Below are 22,779 nucleotides of genomic sequence, written 5' to 3'. Positions count from 1 at the left end.
CACTCACACTCACACACGCACACACACTCAACACTCACACACACACTCAACACACACACTCAACACACACACTCACACACACTCAACACACACTCACACTCAACACTCACACACACTCACACGCACACACACACCAGAATCTGTAACAACTCTGACATTCATCTTTCCGACGGTCCTTGAACGCATTATAAAGCTTGATAGAGAGAGCGAGAGAGAGAGCGAGAGAGAGAGAGAGAGAGAGAGAGAGAGAGAGAGAGAGAGAGAGAGAGAGAGAGAGAGAGAGAGAGAGAGAGAGAGAGAGAGATTTATCCAACTTTGGTAACACTTGTATAAACTTGAAACATGTCTGATATTTAGAGATAAGTTGTAATATTTGTGTAACGCTGTCGTCTGGCTCCAGGTGAACGGGGTGGACCTCCGTAACGCCACCCACGAACAGGCGGCCGCCGCCCTGAAGAACGCCGGGCAGACGGTGACCATCATCGCCCACTACAGGCCGGAGGGTGAGACACACCTGGACACACCAAGCTACAGTCACATGTCCACTCACACACATGTAGGACGGTGTACTACCTGCATGTGCTGGAACTCTTCCTCTTTCTGTGCAGAGTACAGTCGGTTTGAGGCGAAGATCCACGACCTGAGAGAGCAGATGATGAACAGCAGCATCAGTTCTGGATCCGGGTCTTTGCGGACGAGTCAGAAGAGGTCTCTGTACGTCAGGTGAGACGCCGACGACTCGCCGGTTCAACACCCCGGGATGTATGGAGGATCAGAACCGGTTCTTGTCACGTTTCTTATTATCTTATTTATGTCTTTCTCACATTAAAACATGATTCGTTTTATGTCTTTATCATAATCTGTGAATTAATGAAATTAATTTAATGGAAAATGTTAAAACTATGAATTTGAACATATTTATTTATATTTAATTATATGTAGGTTCATTTTTAATTATTAGACAAAAATCTTGTATGTAATTAATTACATTGTATTTCAATTAATCAATATTTAATGAATTTAAATGTGTAGCTTTCTCTCTACCTGATGGAACCTGTGATGCTAGTTATGTCATGTTTGCATGTTTGTATAGCTTTCACTGTTTCTGTAAAGTACCTTTAAGGACCTCGGTCGTGTCTCTGCAGAGCTCTGTTCGACTACGATAAGACCAGAGACTCCGGGCTGCCCAGTCAGGGGCTCAACTTTAAGTTCGGGGACATCCTGCACGTGGTGAACGCCTCCGACGACGAGTGGTGGCAGGCCAGACAGCTGACGTCTCAGGGGGAGCTGGAGGAGGTGGGGGTGATCCCCAGCAAGAGACGGTCAGCCTCTCACACACACACACACACACAGTCACACACACACACACATACACTGTCACACACGCACACACACACACACACAGTCACACACACACACACATACACTGTCACACACGCACACACACACACACACACAGTCACACACACACAGTCACACACAGTCACACACACAGTCACACACACACACAGTCACACACACACACACACACACTGTCACACACGCACACACACACACAGTCACACACGCACACACACACACTGTCACACACGCACACATACACACACACTGTCACACACACACACACAGTCACACACACACACACACGCACACACTGTCACACACACACACTGTCACACACGCACACACACACACACACACTGTCACACACACACACACACACTGTCACACACACACACTGTCACACACACACTGTCACACACACACACTGTCACACACACACACTGTCACACACACACACACACACACACTGTCACACACACACACTGTCACACACACACACACACACACACACACTGTCACACACACACACTGTCACACACGCACACACACACACACTGTCACACACGCACACACACACACAGTCACACAAAGTAAAAAAACAACCTTTAAGGGGAACGTAACCTAAATAAAGTCAACAGACAGAATAAACATCATGATCGAGTTGCATCACAGTCGATCCAGACTTATAATGAGAGCAGTTAAAGCTTTAGTGCTTCTAATGAAAGCAGAAACAGTAATAGAAGTATCAGCTCCTCAACACATGCTGGTGTCTGGAGAACTCTGTCTCTGTAGGATCTAAATGAGCTCAAGTTAAAGCCGATGCAGCAGTGATATGATCTCTGTGCTGTTATTGTTCTGTGTTGTTATTTGACAGTTTAGTTCATTTTAAACCGTTTTATTCATGAGACATCCGTCACGTCAACACTTCAGCTGAAGTTGAAGGAAACGTAATAAAAGCCGTTTATTGCCTCAAAGTGACAGAAGTGTGTCTCTGACCTCTGACCTCAGGGTGGAGAAGAAGGAGCGAGCGAGATTAAAGACGGTGAAGTTCAACGCTAAGGCTCGAGACAGAGGGGTGAGTGATTCTTCTTCTTCTTCTTCGGTAGCAGCAGCAGTACTGCTAGATGTATTAGTACACATGTTTAGTGGTGTCCGTGGTATTTCTACTCCCATGATGCCTTGCGTGAGTTATTCCTTTCACTGATTCAGCTTCCGTCAGCGTTAGCGCTACGCTACCGGTGTTCATAGAGACGTGGATGAAAGTAGCATATTTAGCTACTTTAATACCTCTAATATCAATGTACAAGTATCAGTACTTCAGTAGTACTACAGTCAGGCATGTTTCATTAGAGTCTCTATCTAAGAGACGACATGGAGTCGTTTAGGGTTTGTCTTATTTTGGTAGGCAGTGGAAGTCAGCCCAATATATAAATATATATAATGTGCATAACAACAAAGCATAATGTACCTTTTCATCACTTTAAAGTAATAAATACGCTTTATAAAGACCTGTCTGTTCTGGATTAACCATCCAAAGAGTTCAGTCACTGTGGGTGCAAATGTTTCACAATAAAAGCCTCGTTAGGAAGTGAAAACGCTCCGAGGACTTTTATTTTAATAAAGAGAGTTGAGTTCATATGAACAGATAAAGCAGGAATTAAAATAACAAACAGATCAGATATACTTGTGAACAGACGCATGTCTCTGGACAGGTTTACATCCACGTCTATCCCAAACTGTAAACGAGTAAACGCGTTCCATCCACTACCGCGATGTGATCGGTAGGATCAGCAGGAGGTCGAGAACCACGACACCACTGAAGAAGAAGATGACGTTGTTAAAAGAGCAAGGTTTCCTGAGTCACATTTATTCACTAAATCAAGTTTCCAGTTTGATTTCATCAACACACAAACCTTTCTGCCAAACTTGGAAGACTTTTCTACATTTTCGGCGTTTCCAAAACGCTCGTAGAATCCTGTGGACAGAAACATCCCTTCTGACATACAGTCAGCCGGCTTCATGTGACGAGTCTACGGTCGTCTCTTCACACTGAACGTCTGAGCGTGAAAGGAACAACAAGGTGTGATGGGATTAGAAACGTGTGAAGCCTGGACTCTGATCTAATGTGTTGATCTCCTCTGTGTGTGTGTGTGTGTGTGTGTGTGTGTGTGTGTGTGTGTGTGTGTGTGTGTGTGTGTGTGTGTGTGTGTGTGTGTGTGTGTGTGTGTGTGTGTGTGTGTGTGTGTGTGTGTGTGTGTGTGTGTGTGTGTGAGAGAGAGACTCATGGTGCATGTATTGAGCCCGTATGAAGATGAACTCACACTAACGAGCTAATGTTTAAAGACACTTTAACAGCATGTCGTTGATCTCAAGAGACGTTTTTCTTCTTCTTCACACTCCAACATCTCAGCAGTCCGTCCCCCCCCCCGTTTATTAAACCGTGTGTCGCTTTAACGCGCGTTTGCCAGAAGGCCACGCCCCCCTCCCCCCTCGGCTCCACCCCCTAACACACCTGGACTGATGAGGAGATAAAACAACATGCATGACCCCCCCCCCATCCTCATACAGAGAGGAACGCTTGACATTGACTGTCTGCTGCTCACAGAAACCTTACTCCTCTTCCTCCTCTCCTTCCTCTTCCTCCTCCTTCACCCCCCCCCCCCTGCTGGATAACATTGAAGCATGTGATCTAATGGCTTCCTGCTGATTAATGATTAAACCAGCAGCAATTACAAAGTAATTTAAAAAAACAAAAGTTAAATTAGCATCCGTTCTTTCTTATTTTCGGCATCCTTTGCACTAGTTTGACACTTCTCTGCCTCCGTAGTTTGACCTCATCTCTTGAGTATTCAGAATGTTGTCATTATTATCAAAAACCTGCTTTGAATGACTTTGTGGTCCGTTAATTTGGATCCATACTTCTGAGCTGATGTTTAACAGGTGTGATTGTAATCGTCACATAAAGACGTTTACTGATCGTTTTAAAGATCGATCACGTAAACGAGTCCTAACAGCAGATCTGAGACCAGTATAACGTTTTCTCTCTGCATGTCATCTGCATGTCACTCATCTGCTGCCTTCACTGTCACCCCGTTAGTCTCAGCCTCTGAATCACTGACCCGGACCAACCAGGACTTCTAGGCTCAGTCTCTATGCAGATGATATGACATGTTCGTGAAGAACCAGTTTCAATGGGAAGATTCATTTTTTAAACTGTGTAAAAATTCACCTGCTGTGAATAAAAGCTTCACAGAATGGCAGACATATTTAAAATATATACCAAAATTATACTTAAACACGTGAAAAACGTCAAAATACAGTAAATGAAGTCAAACCACAGCTGAAAACACACTGTTAACAACACTGTTCTCATTCGATAATTAATTCAAGTTTTTTCTACTTCCTGCAGATGTTTCAAAGTAAAAGCCTTCCATGAATAGGAGGGATTGTGCCCTCTGCAGTGCTGCAAGGCTTTTAATGTGAAACATCTGTACAGGAAGTGTTGAGTTTCATTCACAGGTGCTATTCTGCTCTTTTGTACAGGTTAGCTTAGCACATAGCTAACAGTAGGAATCCGTAGTACATTTTAGGGTATTTAGTTAAAATCTTTCTTTTCTTTTGTAAAACTGTGGAAACATTAAAGAATAAAACTTGTAGCTTTCATGAAAGAAAGGTGAGTAGACGTTTTCTTGAGGCTTGCCTGCGTAAGCTAACTTTAACATACTTACAGACTTTGACCCTCAAAGGGCTCCAAAATGTAAAAGTGAGAAGGAACCAACTACGGCAAGAGAGGAGGGATCAAAATACCAAAGGAGAAACAACTGGAATTAATGAGTGAATAAAAACCGTGTTGTGAGACACGGAACTAAATATAAAGATACATACATATGATATAAACGTATATTTATCAAGACAACCAGTGAACCTGGAGGAAGCGTTGAGTTTGTCATGTTTTGGAGGCTTAGTCGAGGTTGTTTACTTTCTTAACGTTTAGTTTCTACATGTTCAGAGTCTCTGTTTGTTTGATGAGTTTCAGCTTTTATTTTTAATTTAGTCAGACTCGGACAAAAAAAAGCATCTCATTCTGTTTCGAACCGACATCAGACTCCTCCCCCCTCCTCCTCCTCTTCCTCCTCTTTTTTTTTTTACTCCATCACCCCTCCTCCTCCTCTTCCTCCTCCTCTTCCTCCTCAGCAGTCTCTCAATGACAAGCGTAAAAAGAACCTCTTTTCCCGAAAGTTTCCGTTCTACAAGAGCAAAGAGGCGAGCGAGCAGGAGACCAGCGACGTCGACCGTAAGTATCCCAGAGCGACGTCGTCGAGATGGGGGGGGGGGGGGGGGGGGCGTGGTCTGTCTGAGAGACGACAGGTAGAGAGGTCAGCTGGTGCTGCTGCTGCTAAATGCACCGGTTGTCATGGCAAGGAGGGCGTGGCTAACAGGAACGCACCTGAATCAGTGAAAGATGCTCCTTTGGCTCAGGGAGGCGGAGCCTGTTACTGGAAACATTTCAGCCATGAAGGCAGAATATTTGGTCTCACTAAAAGAAAACTCCTCCTCCTCGGAGCCAAGATGGCCGCCCCGCAGCCCTGCCGACCGGCTGTGTTTCCTCTGCTCTCTCTGTCTGTCGCTGTAACGCTGTAACTTGTTGTTGTTGTTGTTGTTGTTGTTTTCTCCTCGTTCACTCGGCTCTGCTGACCTCAGGACAACAGTGACGACATGCTGTCCAAAGGCCACAGTAAGTGTGTCGCCCCCCCCCCAAAGAAATGTCCCATCAGCCTCCTGGTTCTCCACCAGGATCCATCTTCAGCCAATCCTCACAAACAAAGACAACAAAAGAGAAACAAATGGACAAAGAACCATAAAAATACTAAATAGTCTGTTGACTTAATATCTGAATTTTGACTTTGCATCTTGTCATTTTTAATAAAAACAAGGAAAATAAAACACACTTGATGATTTAAGATAAAGAAACAGAATACATAACATAAGATGGACAATAAACCCAGTGAATAATAACAGTGATATTATTAAGATCAGTAATGTATCATAACGTCATCGTCTAAGACGTCGTCTGATTTAACCTCTTCAATGTGTGACGTTCATTAAAGTCCAGATCTCACTATTGTTCATAAAGGATTCAGCAGAAAGTTCAAAGCAGTTATAATTTGTACGCTCATTTTAAAATGGAGTAAAAAAACAAAAAGGAGCAAAAGAGATCTAGAGTGAAGTGAAGGTAGATCCCAGTAATTAAGAATGTAATAAAACATGAAACATTTTCTCTTGTATTTTGTTGCTCCGAGCCGACAAACATTTGCTTTTGTCTGTTATTATTCTGCGTAATATGAAGTCATTTACTGCAGACTTTCTGAGTTGTTCCACCTTGAGGAGCGTTCACGTCAACTTTCCCGTTCTGGAAGTCAGTTTTCTGAACAAACGCCCCAAATGTTAAGAAAACTCCAAATAATATATTTACCCTAAAAACCAAATGATCAGGACTGACCAGGGTGAAGGAGCTGAAGTTGGTTCCTGATGGACACGAGGCCTCAGACCTCCCTCCCTCTCTCCCTCCATCCCTCCCTCCCTTCCTCCATCCCTCCCTCCCTTCCTCCATCCCTTCCTCCCTTCCTCCCTCCCTCCTGCTCTCCCTCCATCCCTTCCTCCCTCCCTTCCTCCATCCCTTCCTCCCTCCTTCCCTTCCTCCCTCTCTCCCTCCATCCCTTCCTCCCTCCCTCCTTCCCTTCCTCCCTCCCTTCCTCCCTCCCTCCATCCCTTCCTCCCTCCCTTCCTCCATTCCTCCCTCCTTCCCTCCCTCCATCCCTCCCTTCCTCATCCCTTCCTCCATCCCTCCCTCCTTCCCTCCCTCCATCCCTCCCTTCCTCCATCCCTCCCTCCATCCCTCCATCCCTCCATCCCTCCCTTCCTCCATCCCTCCCTCATTCCCTCCCTCCATCCCTCCCTTCCTCCATCCCTTCCTTCCTCCCTCCCTCCATCCCTCCCTCCCTCCATCCTCCCTCCTTCCCTCCCTTCCTCCATCCCTCCCTTCCTCCATCCCTCCTTCCCTCCATCCATCCCTCCCTCCTTCCCTCTCTCCATCCCTCCCTCTCTCCATCCCTCCCTTCCTCTCTCCCTCCTTCCCTCCCTCTCTCCCTCTCTCCATCCTTCCCTCCCTCTCTCCATCCCTCCCTCCATCCCTCCCTCCTTCCCTCCCTCCATCTCTCCCTCCATCCCTTCCTCCTCTCTCCTTCCTCTCTTCCTCTCTCCCTCCATCCCTTCCTCCCTCCCTCCATCCCTTCCTCCCTCCCTTCCTCCATCCCTTCCTCCCTCCCTCTCTCCCTACATTCCTCCATCCCTTCCTCCCTCCATCCCTTCCTCCCTCTCTCCCTCCATCCCTTCCTCCCTCCCTTCCTCCATTCCTCCCTCCTTCCCTTCCTCCATCCCTTCCTCCATCCCTCCCTCCTTCCATCCCTCCCTTCCTCCCTCCCTTCCTTCCTCCCTCCCTCCATCCCTCCCTCCCTCCCTCCATCCCTCCCTCCCTCCTTCCCTCCCTTCCTCCATCCCTCCCTCCTTCCATCCATCCCTCCCTCCTTCCCTCTCTCCATCCCTCCCTTCCTCTCTCCCTCCTTCCCTCCCTCCTTCCCTCCCTCTCTCCCTCCATCCCTCCCTCCTTCCCTCCCTCCATCCCTCCCTCTCTCCCTCCATCCCTTCCTCCCTCTCTCCTTCCTCTCTCCCTCCTTCCCTCCCTCTCTCCATCCCTCCCTTCCTCTCTCCCTCCATCCCTCCCTTCCTCCCTCCCTCCCTCCCTTCCTCCCTCCCTCCCTCTCTCCCTCCCTCCCTTCCTCCCTCCCTCCCTCTCTCCCTCCCTCCCTTCCTCCCTCCATCCCTTCCTCCCTCTCTCCCTCCTTCCCTTCCTCCCTCCATCCCTTCTTCCCTCCCTTCCTCCCTCCATCCCTTCCTCCCTCCCTTCCTCCCTCCTTCCCGTCCTCCCTCCATCCCTTCCTCCCTCCCTTCCTCCCTCTCTCCCTCCATCCCTTCCTCCCTCCTTCCCTTCCTCCCTCCATCCCTCCCTTCCTCCCTCCCTCCCTTCTTCCATCCCTTCCTCCCTCCCTCCCTTCCTCCATCCCTCCCTCCATCCCTCCCTTCCTCCATCCCTCCCTCCTTCCCTCCCTCCATCCCTTCCTCCATCCCTTCCTCCATCCCTCCCTTCCTCCATCCCTCCCTCCATCCCTCCCTTCCTCCATCCCTTCCTCCCTCCCTCCATCCCTCCCTCCTTCCCTCCCTCCCTTCCTCCATCCCTCCTTCCCTCCATCCCTCCCTCCTTCCCTCCTTCCCTCCTTCCCTCCCTCCCTCCCTCCATTCCTCCATCCCTCTCTCCATCCCTCCCTCCATTCCTCCATCCCTCTCTCCATCCCTCCCTCCATCCCTTCCTCCCTCCATCCCTTCCTCCCTCTCTCCCTCCATCCCTTCCTCCCTCCCTTCCTCCATTCCTCCCTCCTTCCCTTCCTCCATCCCTCCCTCCTTCCATCCCTCCCTTCCTCCATCCCTTCCTCCCTCCCTTCCTTCCTCCCTCCCTCCATCCCTCCCTCCCTCCCTCCTTCCCTCCCTTCCTCCATCCCTCCCTCCTTCCATCCCTCCTTCCATCCATCCCTCCCTCCTTCCCTCTCTCCATCCCTCCCTTCCTCTCTCCCTCCTTCCCTCCCTCCTTCCCTCCCTCTCTCCCTCCATCCCTCCCTCCTTCCCTCCCTCCATCCCTCCCTCTCTCCCTCCATCCCTTCCTCCCTCTCTCCTTCCTCTCTCCCTCCTTCCCTCCCTCTCTCCATCCCTCCCTTCCTCTCTCCCTCCATCCCTCCCTTCCTCCCTCCCTCCCTCCCTTCCTCCCTCCCTCCCTTCCTCCCTCCATCCCTTCCTCCCTCCCTTCCTCCATTCCTCCCTCCCTTCCTCCCTCCATCCCTTCCTCCCTCTCTCCCTCCTTCCCTTCCTCCCTCCATCCCTTCTTCCCTCCCTTCCTCCCTCCCTCCATCCCTTCCTCCCTCCCTTCCTCCCTCCTTCCCGTCCTCCCTCCATCCCTTCCTCCCTCCCTTCCTCCCTCTCTCCCTCCATCCCTTCCTCCCTCCTTCCCTTCCTCCCTCCCTTCCTCCCTCCCTCCCTTCTTCCATCCCTTCCTCCCTCCCTCCCTTCCTCCATCCCTCCCTCCATCCCTCCCTTCCTCCATCCCTCCCTCCTTCCCTCCCTCCATCCCTTCCTCCATCCCTCCCTTCCTCCATCCCTCCCTCCATCCCTCCCTTCCTCCATCCCTTCCTCCCTCCCTCCATCCCTCCTTCCCTCCCTCCCTTCCTCCATCCCTCCTTCCCTCCATCCCTCCCTCCTTCCCTCCCTCCCTCCTTCCCTCCCTCCTTCCCTCCCTCTCTCCATCCCTCCCTTCCTCTCTCCCTCCATCCCTCCTTCCATCCCTCCTTCCATCCCTCCCTCCATCCCTCCCTCCCTCCCTCCTTCCTTCCCTCCATCCCTCCCTCCCTCTCTCCCTCCATCCCTTCCTCCCTCTCTCCTTCCATCCCTCCCTTCCTCTCTCCCTCCATCCCTCTCTCCCTCCATCCCTTCCTTCCTCTCTCCCTCCTTCCCTCTCTCCATCCCTTCCTCCATCCCTCCCTTCCTCCATCCCTCCCTCCATCCCTCCCTTCCTCCATCCCTTCCTCCCTCCCTCCATCCCTCCCTCCTTCCCTCCCTCCCTTCCTCCATCCCTCCTTCCCTCCATCCCTCCCTCCTTCCCTCCTTCCCTCCTTCCCTCCCTCCCTCCCTCCATTCCTCCATCCCTCTCTCCATCCCTCCCTCCATTCCTCCATCCCTCTCTCCATCCCTCCCTCCATCCCTTCCTCCCTCCATCCCTTCCTCCCTCTCTCCCTCCATCCCTTCCTCCCTCCCTTCCTCCATTCCTCCCTCCTTCCCTTCCTCCATCCCTCCCTCCTTCCATCCCTCCCTTCCTCCATCCCTTCCTCCCTCCCTTCCTTCCTCCCTCCCTCCATCCCTCCCTCCCTCCCTCCTTCCCTCCCTTCCTCCATCCCTCCCTCCTTCCATCCCTCCTTCCATCCATCCCTCCCTCCTTCCCTCTCTCCATCCCTCCCTTCCTCTCTCCCTCCTTCCCTCCCTCCTTCCCTCCCTCTCTCCCTCCATCCCTCCCTCCTTCCCTCCCTCCATCCCTCCCTCTCTCCCTCCATCCCTTCCTCCCTCTCTCCTTCCTCTCTCCCTCCTTCCCTCCCTCTCTCCATCCCTCCCTTCCTCTCTCCCTCCATCCCTCCCTTCCTCCCTCCCTCCCTCCCTTCCTCCCTCCCTCTCTCCCTCCCTCCCTTCCTCCCTCCATCCCTTCCTCCCTCCCTTCCTCCATTCCTCCCTCCCTTCCTCCCTCCATCCCTTCCTCCCTCTCTCCCTCCTTCCCTTCCTCCCTCCATCCCTTCTTCCCTCCCTTCCTCCCTCCCTCCATCCCTTCCTCCCTCCCTTCCTCCCTCCTTCCCGTCCTCCCTCCATCCCTTCCTCCCTCCCTTCCTCCCTCTCTCCCTCCATCCCTTCCTCCCTCCTTCCCTTCCTCCCTCCCTTCCTCCCTCCCTCCCTTCTTCCATCCCTTCCTCCCTCCCTCCCTTCCTCCATCCCTCCCTCCATCCCTCCCTTCCTCCATCCCTCCCTCCTTCCCTCCCTCCATCCCTTCCTCCATCCCTCCCTTCCTCCATCCCTCCCTCCATCCCTCCCTTCCTCCATCCCTTCCTCCCTCCCTCCATCCCTCCTTCCCTCCCTCCCTTCCTCCATCCCTCCTTCCCTCCATCCCTCCCTCCTTCCCTCCCTCCCTCCTTCCCTCCCTCCTTCCCTCCCTCTCTCCATCCCTCCCTTCCTCTCTCCCTCCATCCCTCCTTCCATCCCTCCTTCCATCCCTCCCTCCATCCCTCCCTCCCTCCCTCCTTCCTTCCCTCCATCCCTCCCTCCCTCTCTCCCTCCATCCCTTCCTCCCTCTCTCCTTCCATCCCTCCCTTCCTCTCTCCCTCCATCCCTCTCTCCCTCCATCCCTTCCTTCCTCTCTCCCTCCTTCCCTCTCTCCATCCCTCCCTCCATCCCTCCCTCCATCCCTCCCTCCTTCCCTCCCTCTCTCCATCCCTCCCTTCCTCTCTCCCTCCATCCCTCCCTTCCTCTCTCCCTCCCTCCCTCTCTCCCTCCATCCCTTCCTTCCTCTCTCCCTCCATCCCTCCCTCCCTCCCTCTCTCCCTTCCTCTCTCCCTCCATCCCTCCCTCTCTCCCTCCCTCCATCCCTCCCTTCCTCTCTCCCTCCCTCCCTCCCTCCCTCCCTCTCTCCCTCCATCCCTCTCTCCCTTCCTCCCTCCCTCCCTCTCTCCCTTCCTCCCTCCCTCCCTCCCTCTCTCCCTTCCTCCCTCTCTCCCTCCATCCCTCCCTTCCTCTCTCCCTCCCTCCCTCCCTCCCTCCCTCTCTCCCTCCATCCCTTCCTCCCTCTCTCCCTTCCTCCCTCCCTCCCTCCCTCCCTCCCTCCCTCCCTCCCTCCCTCTCTCCCTCCATCCCTTCCTTCCTCTCTCCCTCCATCCCTCCCTCCCTCCCTCTCTCCCTTCCTCTCTCCCTCCATCCCTCCCTCTCTCCCTCCCTCCATCCCTCCCTTCCTCTCTCCCTCCCTCCCTCCCTCCCTCCCTCTCTCCCTCCATCCCTCTCTCCCTTCCTCCCTCCCTCCCTCCCTCTCTCCCTTCCTCCCTCCCTCCCTCCCTCTCTCCCTTCCTCCCTCTCTCCCTCCATCCCTCCCTTCCTCTCTCCCTCCCTCCCTCCCTCCCTCCCTCTCTCCCTCCATCCCTTCCTTCCTCTCTCCCTCCATCCCTCCCTCCCTCCCTCCCTCTCTCCCTTCCTCCCTCCCTCCCTCCCTTGCTCTTCCTCACCATCGACTGTCGAGGACCCTCCAGCCCGTTGAGCTCCATCTCTTCACTCTCTGTCTCAACACTCACACGTTCTATAGATCTATGGAGAACATCTGAAGCTCACATGTCTGTCGTCGTCATATTTTATGAAGTCATCTCCTTAAAGAAAGAAACAGATTTCTGTGTTCTTGTGGTTGTATAAATGTAGTTCAAATGTTTAAATGGATTTATGGATTAAAGCAGAATATGCTGAGATAAAAACATGTAGTGAGTTTATATAAATGATTCCACTCATCAACGCTCTGGACTTATTAGAGACAATCCTACTAAAGCTGCACAAGAGACAGGAAGTGAACACGGGACACAAGAGGCAGAGAACTTCAAAATAAAACAGGAAACAAACTAAACACAAACCATAACTGTGACAGAAATAATGAGCAGATTGTTCACAATTACATTTTTACCAAAATCTGTTCTTAATACTTTTCACTTCTTAACACAAGCTACTGGCTGGACCTTTGTTTCACTGAGCAACAGAAGCTTTTGTCCTTTCTTTTACTTTGTAGGGATCATTTCTGGGTGATTATTATTATTAATCTCCACAATCATCATTTTGTCTTTGTTTTACACTCAATGTTTCGGTTTTAAAGCTTGAATTGAGATTAATTACAAAGGTTCAGATGTTAAACCAGAGCTGAGGAACAAACGACTGCAACGTTTGTATTTGTTGTATTTTTTCCACATGAATTCAAATAAGAAAGCAGTTTGTGGGCGTTTCTTCTGGTTTGTATTTTAACGAACATTCAATGTGCTTGTTAAGATGTTTAAATTTCGGGAACATTGTACAGTGAGTGATCCAGGGTGTTGGTTCACTGACTGTTATTATGGGATGGTCCACCACCGATTGGTTGCTTGGTGTCTCAAGGCTCCACACAGCGGGACGTCATCGCTGCTGGATGAGACGTAGAGATGAACACTTTGAAGGTTTATTCTGTGATTGTTCTGCTGCTCAACACCTCGAGCGTGTTGAGTGGCTCTGGGTGCAAAGCATTATGGGTAAACGCTGACCCCCCCCGGCGTGTCCTGTGTTTTGTTGTGATTGCAGAACACGTGACTTCTAACGCCAGCGATAGTGAAAGTAGCTACCGTAAGTGTGACCGTCAACGCTAACAAGCTAACCGCTAAACTTAACGAGCACGAGCCGCCGATTGGCCGATAACAGCATGACATCACAGACGCAGCTGACGGTGCGAGCGTCTCCACTGAAGCTCCTGACTCGGCATGTAGAACTCAAAGAGTGACTTTAGAGTATTATCTAGTCGTTACTAATGGAAGTCCTTCACTCACCAGTAATCCTTTGTGTTGTTAACACTAAACACGTAACGTGTTTAAAGGGTTACCCTAACCCAACGTCTTCTTCAAACGTAACCATAACTCTGATTATTATGACAAACAACGTTATAAACACCTTTCATACTTCGGTCATTGGTCACCAGATGAGGGGATTTTTTTTTTGTCCTTAAAGGAACAGTGTGTACAAGAAATGGACTATAATACTAAGTAGGTTTTATTAGTGTATAGTCACCTGAAAATGAGAGTATTTGTATTTTTGTACATAAATACATACAGAGTCACAGAGTCCGCCATGTTTCTACAGAGGCCCAGAAGGGACGTTCACGTTTTTTGGTTTCGTGGTTTTCCTCCGCGCTTAATAAACGGGAGAAGTTTCAGTTGGTTGCAATCTGCAATCTCACCTCTAGATGGCGCCAAATCGTACACACTGCACCTTTAAAACTTGTGACTTTTGACTATTTTTATTTTTTATCTGTAATACGGTAGACACATGTTTTCATCTCTGAGATGTAGTACAGCAAAAAGTAAATATTATTGTGGTTACTTTCAAACGCAGCTCGTTTGTCCTGATTCTGTAAAAGGCTCCTGAACACACTTTTATTTTCAACCCCTCGCCGTCAGCTTTTTATTTAGTGAAAATCAGCAGAAATGAATCTGAATATTCAGATGAGATCAGTGTTTTTGTTTAGAAACACAGCGATGATGTCACACATTGAGTCATTGCTCCTCTTCTTCCTCCTCTTCTTCCTCCTTCTCTCCCTCTTCTTCCTCTTCCTCCTCCTCTCCTAACGTTCTCTCTCTTTGTTGTCAGGTGGGCAGGAGGAGTTGGTTCTTTCCTATGAACCCGTCGCTCAGCAGGAAGGTAGGAGACCAGAACCACCTGAACTCACCTTATTATTGCTATTATTATTATTGTTATTATTATTATTAGCATTATTATTATTATTATTAGCATTATTATTGTTGTTATTATTAGCATTATTATTGTTGTTATTATTAGCATTATTATTATTATTATTAGCATTATTATTGTTGTTATTATTATTAGCATTATTATTATTATTATTATTAGCATTATTATTATTAGCATTATTATTATTGTTATTATTATTATTAGCATTATTATTATTATTATTAGCATTATTATTGTTATTATTATTAGCATTATTATTGTTGTTATTATTAGCATTATTATTATTGTTGTTATTATTGTTATTGTTGTTATTATTATTAGCATTGTTGTTGTTATTATTAGCATTATTATTATTATTATTAGCATTATTATTATTGTTATTATTATTATTAGCATTATTATTGTTGTTGTTGTTGTTGTTATTATTATTCTGAAGACGATTTGTTTTTTGTTTGACGAGATGTTCGTGTTCACAAAGTAAAAACAACAAAACTACTTCATGCATTCAGATTCAAAGTTTTAACTGAATTATGTCCAAAGATACAAATATTCTATATGTGACTCACATGACGTGATCTTGAATTAGTCGTTGAGGGTTTTACAATCAGAAAATACAGAAAACGGAACATTTTTAAAATTCATACAAAAATTCTTTTTAAAGATTTTTAGCAGATGTTTTAGACCGAGTCCTTAAACAAAGACGTATATTTTCGTTTGAGTTAAAATGTCTTTTTTTTTTCACCAGATAATCGTTTTGTCATTTTATTGAAACTTATTTCACATCAGATGAACTCGTATGAAGTGTGTTTTAAGAAGCATATACTTTATTCTGATCTTTTTTCTTCATGTTTGATGACGTCGTCGATGACGTCGTCGACCTCGATATCGATCAGATTCATAATTTTTTATTATATTCAGATTCCAGCTTTAAACACGTAGATGCAGAGTTCAAACAGGAAGTCTCTGATCACTTCCTGTCTCCGTCCTCTCCGACAGTGAGCTACACCCGTCCCGTCATCGTCCTCGGCCCCATGAAGGACCGGATCAACGACGACCTCATCTCAGAGTTCCCCGACAAATTCGGCTCCTGCGTTCCTCGTAAGTCCTCGTAGATAAGACCCGAGAACCCGTCGACTCGTAGCGGGACTTGTCCAGGTGAACCTCTTCCTCCTCTTCCTCTTCCTCAGATACGACCCGGCCGAAGCGGGACTACGAGGTGGACGCCAGAGACTATCACTTCGTGGTGTCCAGAGAGCAGATGGAGAAGGACATCCAGGACCACAAGTTCATCGAGGCGGGGCAGTACAACAACCACCTGTACGGGACCAGCGTGCAGTCGGTCCGAGAGGTGGCCGAGAAGGTACCGAATCAGATACCCCGTGATCCAGATACCCCGTGATCCAGATACCCCGTGATCCGGATACCCCGTGATCCGGATACCCCGTGATCCAGATACCCCGTGATCCAGATACCCCGTGATCCGGATACCACATAGTTTATTTTATTTTATTTATTTTGCACAATTTAAACAATAAAATCACAGAGCAGGACGAGGCAATCACCATGTTTATCTTTTCACGCTCGTATCTTCTGATCTTCATCTGTATTATGAGCTCACGTATGTTTATATATTAACCTTATTTTCTATCCTTTTTATGAATGAGCTTCAGTCAAACGTTGATGCTCAGATGAACTTCGATAAAACAATAAATCTTTATCGTCAGAGCTCAGCTCACCACGTTAACATTCTGTTCAACACACTGAAGCATTTAAACTTTGCTTCTTTACATTTGTTTTCAGCAAATTACAGTTAGTTTAGTGTGATTCATCACAGAAACACTGGATGCTGATGGAAGTGTTTCCTTCTTCTTCTTCTGTGGTTTTCAGGGTAAACACTGTATCCTGGACGTGTCGGGGAACGCCATCAAGAGACTCCAGCTGACTCAGCTTCATCCCATCGCCGTCTTCATCAAACCCAAATCTGTAGAGAACATCATGTGAGTCTCACCTCCACAAGAGATGATTGTTTTAGTTATTTGCTCCTCCCCCTCCTCTTCCTCCTCCTCCTCTTCCTCCTCCTCCTCAGTGAGCTCTGTGTGACGTTGTTTCTCCTTCAGGGAGATGAACAAGCGTCTTACGGAGGAGCAGGGCAGGAAAACCTTCGACAGAGCCACTAAGCTGGAGCAGGAGTTCACCGAGCATTTCACAGGTGAGCTGGCTCCGCCCCCTTTCTGTTTGGATGGAGGTAAGCGGTTTCACGCTTCACAAACCACCTTTATGAGAACAACTCGTGTTCCTGTCTGACAGAACATGCCGGAGACTGTATCTCATGATTACAAGGAAGCGCAGATTTCACGAGATCATTTTTATTTGAATGATAGAAAATGTTCTTGTGATTCTCTCACAACCACAAGACAACGCTCCCGATAATGCTGACTCTGCTTCCTGCCTTTCAGCCATCGTTCAGGGCGACACTCTGGAGGAGATCTACGACCAGGTGAAGCAGATCATCGAGGAGCAGTCGGGTCCGTTCATCTGGGTTCAGTCCAAGGAGAAGTTATGAGGATCAAAACTCTGTCCTCTGCTTTTATTTTGAAAGGATCCTCTTCCTGATCAAATGACGCCACACACACCAACCGACCGGAGAGTTTTATTTTGTAGTTTTTTGTTGTTTTGGGCCTGAATAAGACTCATTGTTGGGTTTCCTGACCAGCAGAGTCACGCACACAGGAAGTATGATGACATCACACGCAACACGGTACAGCTCCTTAATGTTTAAGGGAGGAGGAGGAGGAGGAGGAGGAGAGAAGAAAAGAAAAGAAAAGAAGAGGAGAGAGAAGGATTCATCTTTCTGTTTCCGTCTGAAGGAAGCAGAGACACAAAACAGAACTTTGCACGTTTGAGCTTCAGCAGCATGTCGGTTAATAACCCGTTTATTTCCCATCAGCCCCTTCAGCCTCTGACCTCACCGCTCTTCTTCTTCTTCTGATCTGAACTTCATCGTTTTCTCTTGTCCTCTTTCTCCCCCCCTCCTCTTCTTTCATCTTCCTCCTCCTCTTCTTCCTCCTCCTCAAGGGCGCTGTGGAGGGTTTTAAAGCGGTGATGAAGAATCTCTCTTCACTTCATCGAGTGTGATTTTATTCTGCTGAACATTGTGAAACATTTCTTCTGTCCCTGTTTGATGAGGTCAAAGGTCACAGAGTTCACTCTGGAAACATTTCCTCGACTCGTTTCTGTCTTCAAAGGAATCTGAAGCCTCGTTTCCTTCAAAGGAATCTGAAGCCTCGTTTCCTTCAAAGGAATCTGAAGCCTCGTGTCCTTCAAAGGAATCTGAAGCCTCGTTTCCTTCAAAGGAATCTGAAGCCTCGTTTCCTTCAAAGGAATCTGAAGCCTCGTGTCCTTCAAAGGAATCTGAAGCCTCGTTTCCTTCAAAGGAATCTGAAGCCTCGTTTCCTTCAAAGGAATCTGAAGCCTCGTTTCCTTCAAAGGAATCTGAAGCCTCGTTTCCTTCAAAGGAATCTGAAGCCTCGTGTCCTTCAAAGGAATCTGAAGCCTCGTTTCCTTCAAAGGAATCTGAAGCCTCGTGTCCTTCAAAGGAATCTGAAGCCTCGTTTCCTTCAAAGGAATCTGAAGCCTCGTTTCCTTCAAAGGAATCTGAAGCCTCGTTTCCTTCAAAGGAATCTGAAGCCTCGTGTCCTTCAAAGGAATCTGAAGCCTCGTTTCCTTCAAAGGAATCTGAAGCCTCGTGTCCTTCAAAGGAATCTGAAGCCTCGTGTCCTTCAAAGGAATCTGAAGCCTCGTGTCCTTCAAAGGAATCTGAAGCCTCGTTTCCTTCAAAGGAATCTGAAGCCTCGTTTCCTTCAAAGGAATCTGAAGCCTCGTGTCCTTCAAAGGAATCTGAAGCCTCGTTTCCTTCAAAGGAATCCGAAGCCTCGTTTCCTTCAAAGGAATCTGAAGCCTCGTGTCCTTCAAAGGATATTTCAGCTTTTTATTTTACTTTGAAGAAAATATTAAATCACTTTTTAAACGACATTAAAGTCATGAATAAAAACAACACATGAGCTCATAATTATATTATTATATTAACAGGAATCAATATAAATATATAAATAAACAAAAGTTCAGGAGTATTTGTAATCGTGAGAAAATCACAACTCTGAGGAAATTATCGATAAAACTCAAAAACATGATTTAATGTGAGAAAATGCTAAATTACTGGAAAACAAACGATAATTTAAAGAAAACTCATAATCACAAGAAATTCATAATTTTATTTTAATGATAGAAAATGTATTGATCTCATAGTTCTCATAGTAATTGATATAAGATTAAAGATAATCGATATAAATATATATAATAATTCAAGAGTATTTAGAATCAAATGTTAAACTGTCAAAATAAACAATGATTTGAAGAATACTTCAGAAAAAACTGCTTTGTAATTATAATTATCATTATTATAAGTATGATCTCTTTTGTGGAATTTAGATTTTTTAAATTATAAATAAGTCTCAGATCTTTATTTTTAACACATAAATATGATCAAATGTATAATCGAGACTCATGAGGTTGTTTCTCTTGTTTCTCATAATTCAAACTTTTATTTTTATTTGTCTTTATTTGAAATAAAGACAGAACGACTTGACGAGATGTTTCACAGCAACGACGCTGATTTTAAACCTGATATTTTATCATCATCTTCATCATCTTCATCATGTGATCACGTGATGATCTGTGGAGCTCCTCCTCCTCCAGGTGTCTGCAGGTGTGTCCCAAACAGCAGGTTCTTATTGTACTCTGACAGATATTTAACCCTCGGTAAACTGCCTATTTTGTTATAATAAAAGTCTATATTGAACTTTACTTAAGCACTACTACTACGGGAATTATTTTCTTTGCTTTGTTAATCATATATAAACAGAAAGGTATAAAGATATTTGAATTTGAATATATATATATTTTTTTCTTTTTCGTTGATCACCTCCTCTGTCTTTTAATTTTCTTTTTTAAGCATAATAAAAACTTAACAAGAAAACAGGAAGTGCTCTTCTTCTTCTTCTTCAGAATAACATGTATATACACTAGCGATGCCTCTGGTGGACACCGGGAGAATAACGTATCATCTCTATAATACGGCATTCATTATTCAACACAAATGCAAAACAATGTAAAGTAATTAAACTGTAATCCAACCAGTGGTGGGCCGTCAGGGCCTGCAAGGCCTTCTCTGCTGGCCTAAACAGAATCACAAAGTTATATCTATTTTATAATTTAATATTTCTTCTTAAATACACTACATGTATTATAATATTTTTCCCATTATCTTATGTTCTCATTGCACAGCTCCTGTCTTCCTCAGTTGCTCTGCTTCCAGTGCAGCTTGTTTTAAGTAGAGCTTTTATCCAATCAGATCTCACCTCTGTGTCTCTAGGTAAGAACAGAGGCAGAGACCTGCAGACTCACAAGTGCATCCCTTTGCAGGTTAAGTGAATGGGGACGATATTGTTGATTGTCATAGTGTTCAACCAATCAGATCTTCAGTTTGACATGTTGGGCGTATTCTTTGACGTGTCAGAGCTGCTAGCTGGTCTACAAGTACGTGATTGGTCAGTGGGCTAGCCTGACATGTTGGGTGATGACAATCACAATATCTGCTGCCTCTGTGAGCGGACATTTTCAGCCTCAAACGCATTAAAACCTATTCAAGAAATACAACTGGGGAGGCTCGACTGTCTTCACTGGCGTCCATGAATGGAGAAGGACTTCTTACTGGAACTAAAACACACGGATGTACTGAACAACCGTGAGATTAAACTCTTTGTTAACAAAGAAAGGAGGATGGACTTTGTCTTTAAATAGTGAACAGCAGCTCTGGTAAGTGAACTGCATTTGTTTGTACATCTGCAGCAGCTTTAATATGCTTGTCTATATATTATTATTTGTACAACTTGTTTTTATGAAGATTTTTGTTTGGTTTAATATGTGATAGGAACCATTGTTACGTCCAATGTTGCTCTGGGGACATATTTAGCAGGTGCCAGTGTTGGAAACTTGGTGACTTTCCAAACCCTCATGGCGACTTTTCTTTGTCAAAAGTTACTAGTGACAAATCTAGAGACTTGTTCTGGTGTTGTTGGAGAATTTTCTGGTGTTTTAACATTAAAGCTCGTAGTTCTGCTCTGTCGTGAACGAGCAGCGGTGCTGCCGTGAGCCGCTCCGCCGCCGCCCACAGAAGCCTCGCGCTGCAGTCAGAGCAGAGAGGAGACGCACTCTATCTACAGGTGTTGGCTTCATTTTGACACGAAACAAATAATAACCGTAGCTGTGTTTCAGCTGCAGGACAGCAGTGACGGCCCAGGTACAACATGCACGGCCCGCCACTGAATCCAACCAATAGTTTCCATGGAGAGGACAAAATGAGAGCAGACTCAGACTATCTGGCAGCTTTTATTCAGGTGACCCTGATGCTACAGGTGAGTTCAGTAGATCAGCAACAAGGAGACGACGTGGAGGAATAAATTAAAACCCCAAAAGAACTCGTCAGGTAAACAAAACAATACAACTTAACAAGAATTAACTTCGGCCTCGACAACAACAAACAGAAGATTCAAATAAAAACAATTAAAAAAAAATCTGTTAGAAAACTTGAGTGCGTTTTAGTTTTTGGTTTGTTTCTTCCTCACTGTGCTTCTGTGACTCTACACACACACACACACACACACACACACACACACACACACACTCTCTCTCTGTACACTAAACAGATCAAACCTTCAGTATTTACACTCTTATTTATAGACTCTCTCTCTCTGAACGTTCGCAGGGCTGCAGCTTTAAAGAGTTTAAGCCCCGCCTCTCTTGTTTTCGCTTCGGTCGGCCAATCAGCAGCTGCTGTTCTTGAACTCTCCGTTCTCAGTGATGGACAGTTTGGTGGGGTTGGTGGGTGACAGGCCGTTGCGGAGGTTCGGCGTGCTGTAGCGCTCCTTCACCTGCGTCAGCGCCGCCATCAGCCGCGAGTTCGCCGCGTCCAGCGAGTCGATCCGCTTCTCCTGATCGGACAGAAGAAGAAGAAACAAGGTTTTAAAAACACAAAACATTCACCTGACCTCCTGTAGGCAGATACCATCCATCAGAAACACTGAATCACACCTTTATTTTGAAAAGATAAAAACGATTGCAAAAGCTTTGATAAGCAAATTAATTTGAGAAGATTTAGTTTCAAACACAACAACAAAGGTTTTAATGAGTTTAAAGTGTGACTGAAGGTACATGATGCTGCAGGGATTTTAATAAACATGTATTCACGTATTAGAAGCTTTATTAGATATATAAATGTATAATTCTGTATAAAGTCAGAGACGACTTCATGTTATTTAAAATGTGCAGATAGTAAATGTTCATTAAACATGAATTACATTGTTAGAAACATTTAGATCATCTTAAGGTGAAAATAAAGGAATCTGGTTTCAGAGTAAAGTTGTGACGTGAAAATAAAACTGAAACAAATCCAGGAAAACGTTTGAGGTGAACAGCAGAACATGTAGAACATATAAACGGCCCAAAACAAAGAAAGAAACAAAGAGAACGTGAGATCAAAGCTCTGCTGCAGTTTTTCAGCAGGAAGTCAAAACTCTGATCTTTGATCCACCTGCTCAGAAACTGAGACCATCAAGACCTGAGAGGACCCGAGCCGGCCGAGTCTATGGAGGGAGGTGGTGGGGTGAGGGGGTGAAGGGAGGAGGAGGGGGGGGCAGCCAAACAGAAATGAAACCAGCTCAGAGCACCACAAACCAAAACACCAGCAGCCTGAGACCAGACGGGTCCGTGTGAATCCAGAGACGAGATGAGCAAGTTACAGCGACCTCATCGTCAGGAGGCAACGACGTCATGATTATTATTTACTTTAAATGAACGATGTAACTACAGAGTGAATTATAAAGGTGCTAAATACAATAATCAGAGCATTTCTATCATCATGTTTCGGCTAGCAGCTAACGGGGCTAGCAGTGCAAACTACAGCTAACAGTGCAGAGAGAGCTAACAGAGCTAACAGTGCAGAGAGAGCTAACAGTGCAGAGAGAGCTAACAGAGCTAACAGTGCAGAGAGAGCTAACAGTGCAGAGAGAGCTAAAAGAGCTAACAGTGCAGAGAGAGCTCACATAGCTAACAGAGCTAACAGTGCAGACAGAGCTAACAATGCAGAGAGAGCTAACATAGCTAACAGTGCAGAGAGAGCTAACAGAGCTAACAGTGCAGAGAGAGCTCACATAGCTAACA

At 46.7% G+C, this 22,779-nt stretch overlaps 2 protein-coding genes across 21 annotated transcripts in view; one reads left to right on the top strand and one right to left on the bottom strand.

Moving 5' to 3' along the window:
• dlg1b (discs large MAGUK scaffold protein 1b) overlaps positions 1 to 19,537 on the top strand; it is an 82,992-nt gene extending 63,455 nt beyond the window's left edge. For 10 of the 17 annotated variants that reach the window (XM_076097485.1, XM_076097484.1, XM_076097482.1 and 7 more), the window contains 12 exons: positions 401 to 503; positions 609 to 723; positions 1,146 to 1,322; positions 2,353 to 2,419; positions 5,542 to 5,638; positions 13,342 to 13,383; positions 14,401 to 14,451; positions 15,499 to 15,600; positions 15,690 to 15,862; positions 16,390 to 16,499; positions 16,620 to 16,711; positions 16,959 to 19,537. In XM_076097485.1, coding sequence (XP_075953600.1) covers positions 401 to 503; positions 609 to 723; positions 1,146 to 1,322; positions 2,353 to 2,419; positions 5,542 to 5,638; positions 13,342 to 13,383; positions 14,401 to 14,451; positions 15,499 to 15,600; positions 15,690 to 15,862; positions 16,390 to 16,499; positions 16,620 to 16,711; positions 16,959 to 17,065 — 1,236 coding nt within the window. In that variant the 3' untranslated portion in view covers positions 17,066 to 19,537. Of the gene's footprint in view, positions 1 to 400; positions 504 to 608; positions 724 to 1,145; positions 1,323 to 2,352; positions 2,420 to 5,538; positions 5,639 to 6,045; positions 6,080 to 13,341; positions 13,384 to 14,400; positions 14,452 to 15,498; positions 15,601 to 15,689; positions 15,863 to 16,389; positions 16,500 to 16,619; positions 16,712 to 16,958 lie in introns of all 17 variants that reach the window. The other 7 variants (XM_076097481.1, XM_076097480.1, XM_076097492.1 and 4 more) reach the window with 4 other exon arrangements.
• Positions 19,538 to 20,936: 1,399 nt separating this feature from the next.
• The window catches only part of rasal2 (RAS protein activator like 2), a 62,830-nt gene continuing 60,987 nt past the window's right edge, over positions 20,937 to 22,779 (bottom strand). For all 4 annotated transcript variants that reach the window (XM_076097541.1, XM_076097540.1, XM_076097539.1 and 1 more), the window contains one exon: positions 20,937 to 21,551. In XM_076097541.1, coding sequence (XP_075953656.1) covers positions 21,384 to 21,551 — 168 coding nt within the window. In that variant the 3' untranslated portion in view covers positions 20,937 to 21,383. The remainder of the gene's footprint in view (positions 21,552 to 22,779) is intronic.

Source organism: Anarhichas minor, unplaced genomic scaffold (assembly GCF_050575085.1).
Source record: "Anarhichas minor isolate MPS153535 unplaced genomic scaffold, ASM5057508v1 ptg000024l, whole genome shotgun sequence".
NCBI classification, from domain to species: domain Eukaryota; kingdom Metazoa; phylum Chordata; class Actinopteri; order Perciformes; family Anarhichadidae; genus Anarhichas; species Anarhichas minor.
Note: the sequence above shows the minus strand (reverse complement) of the source record. Positions and strands in the feature narration are given on the sequence as shown.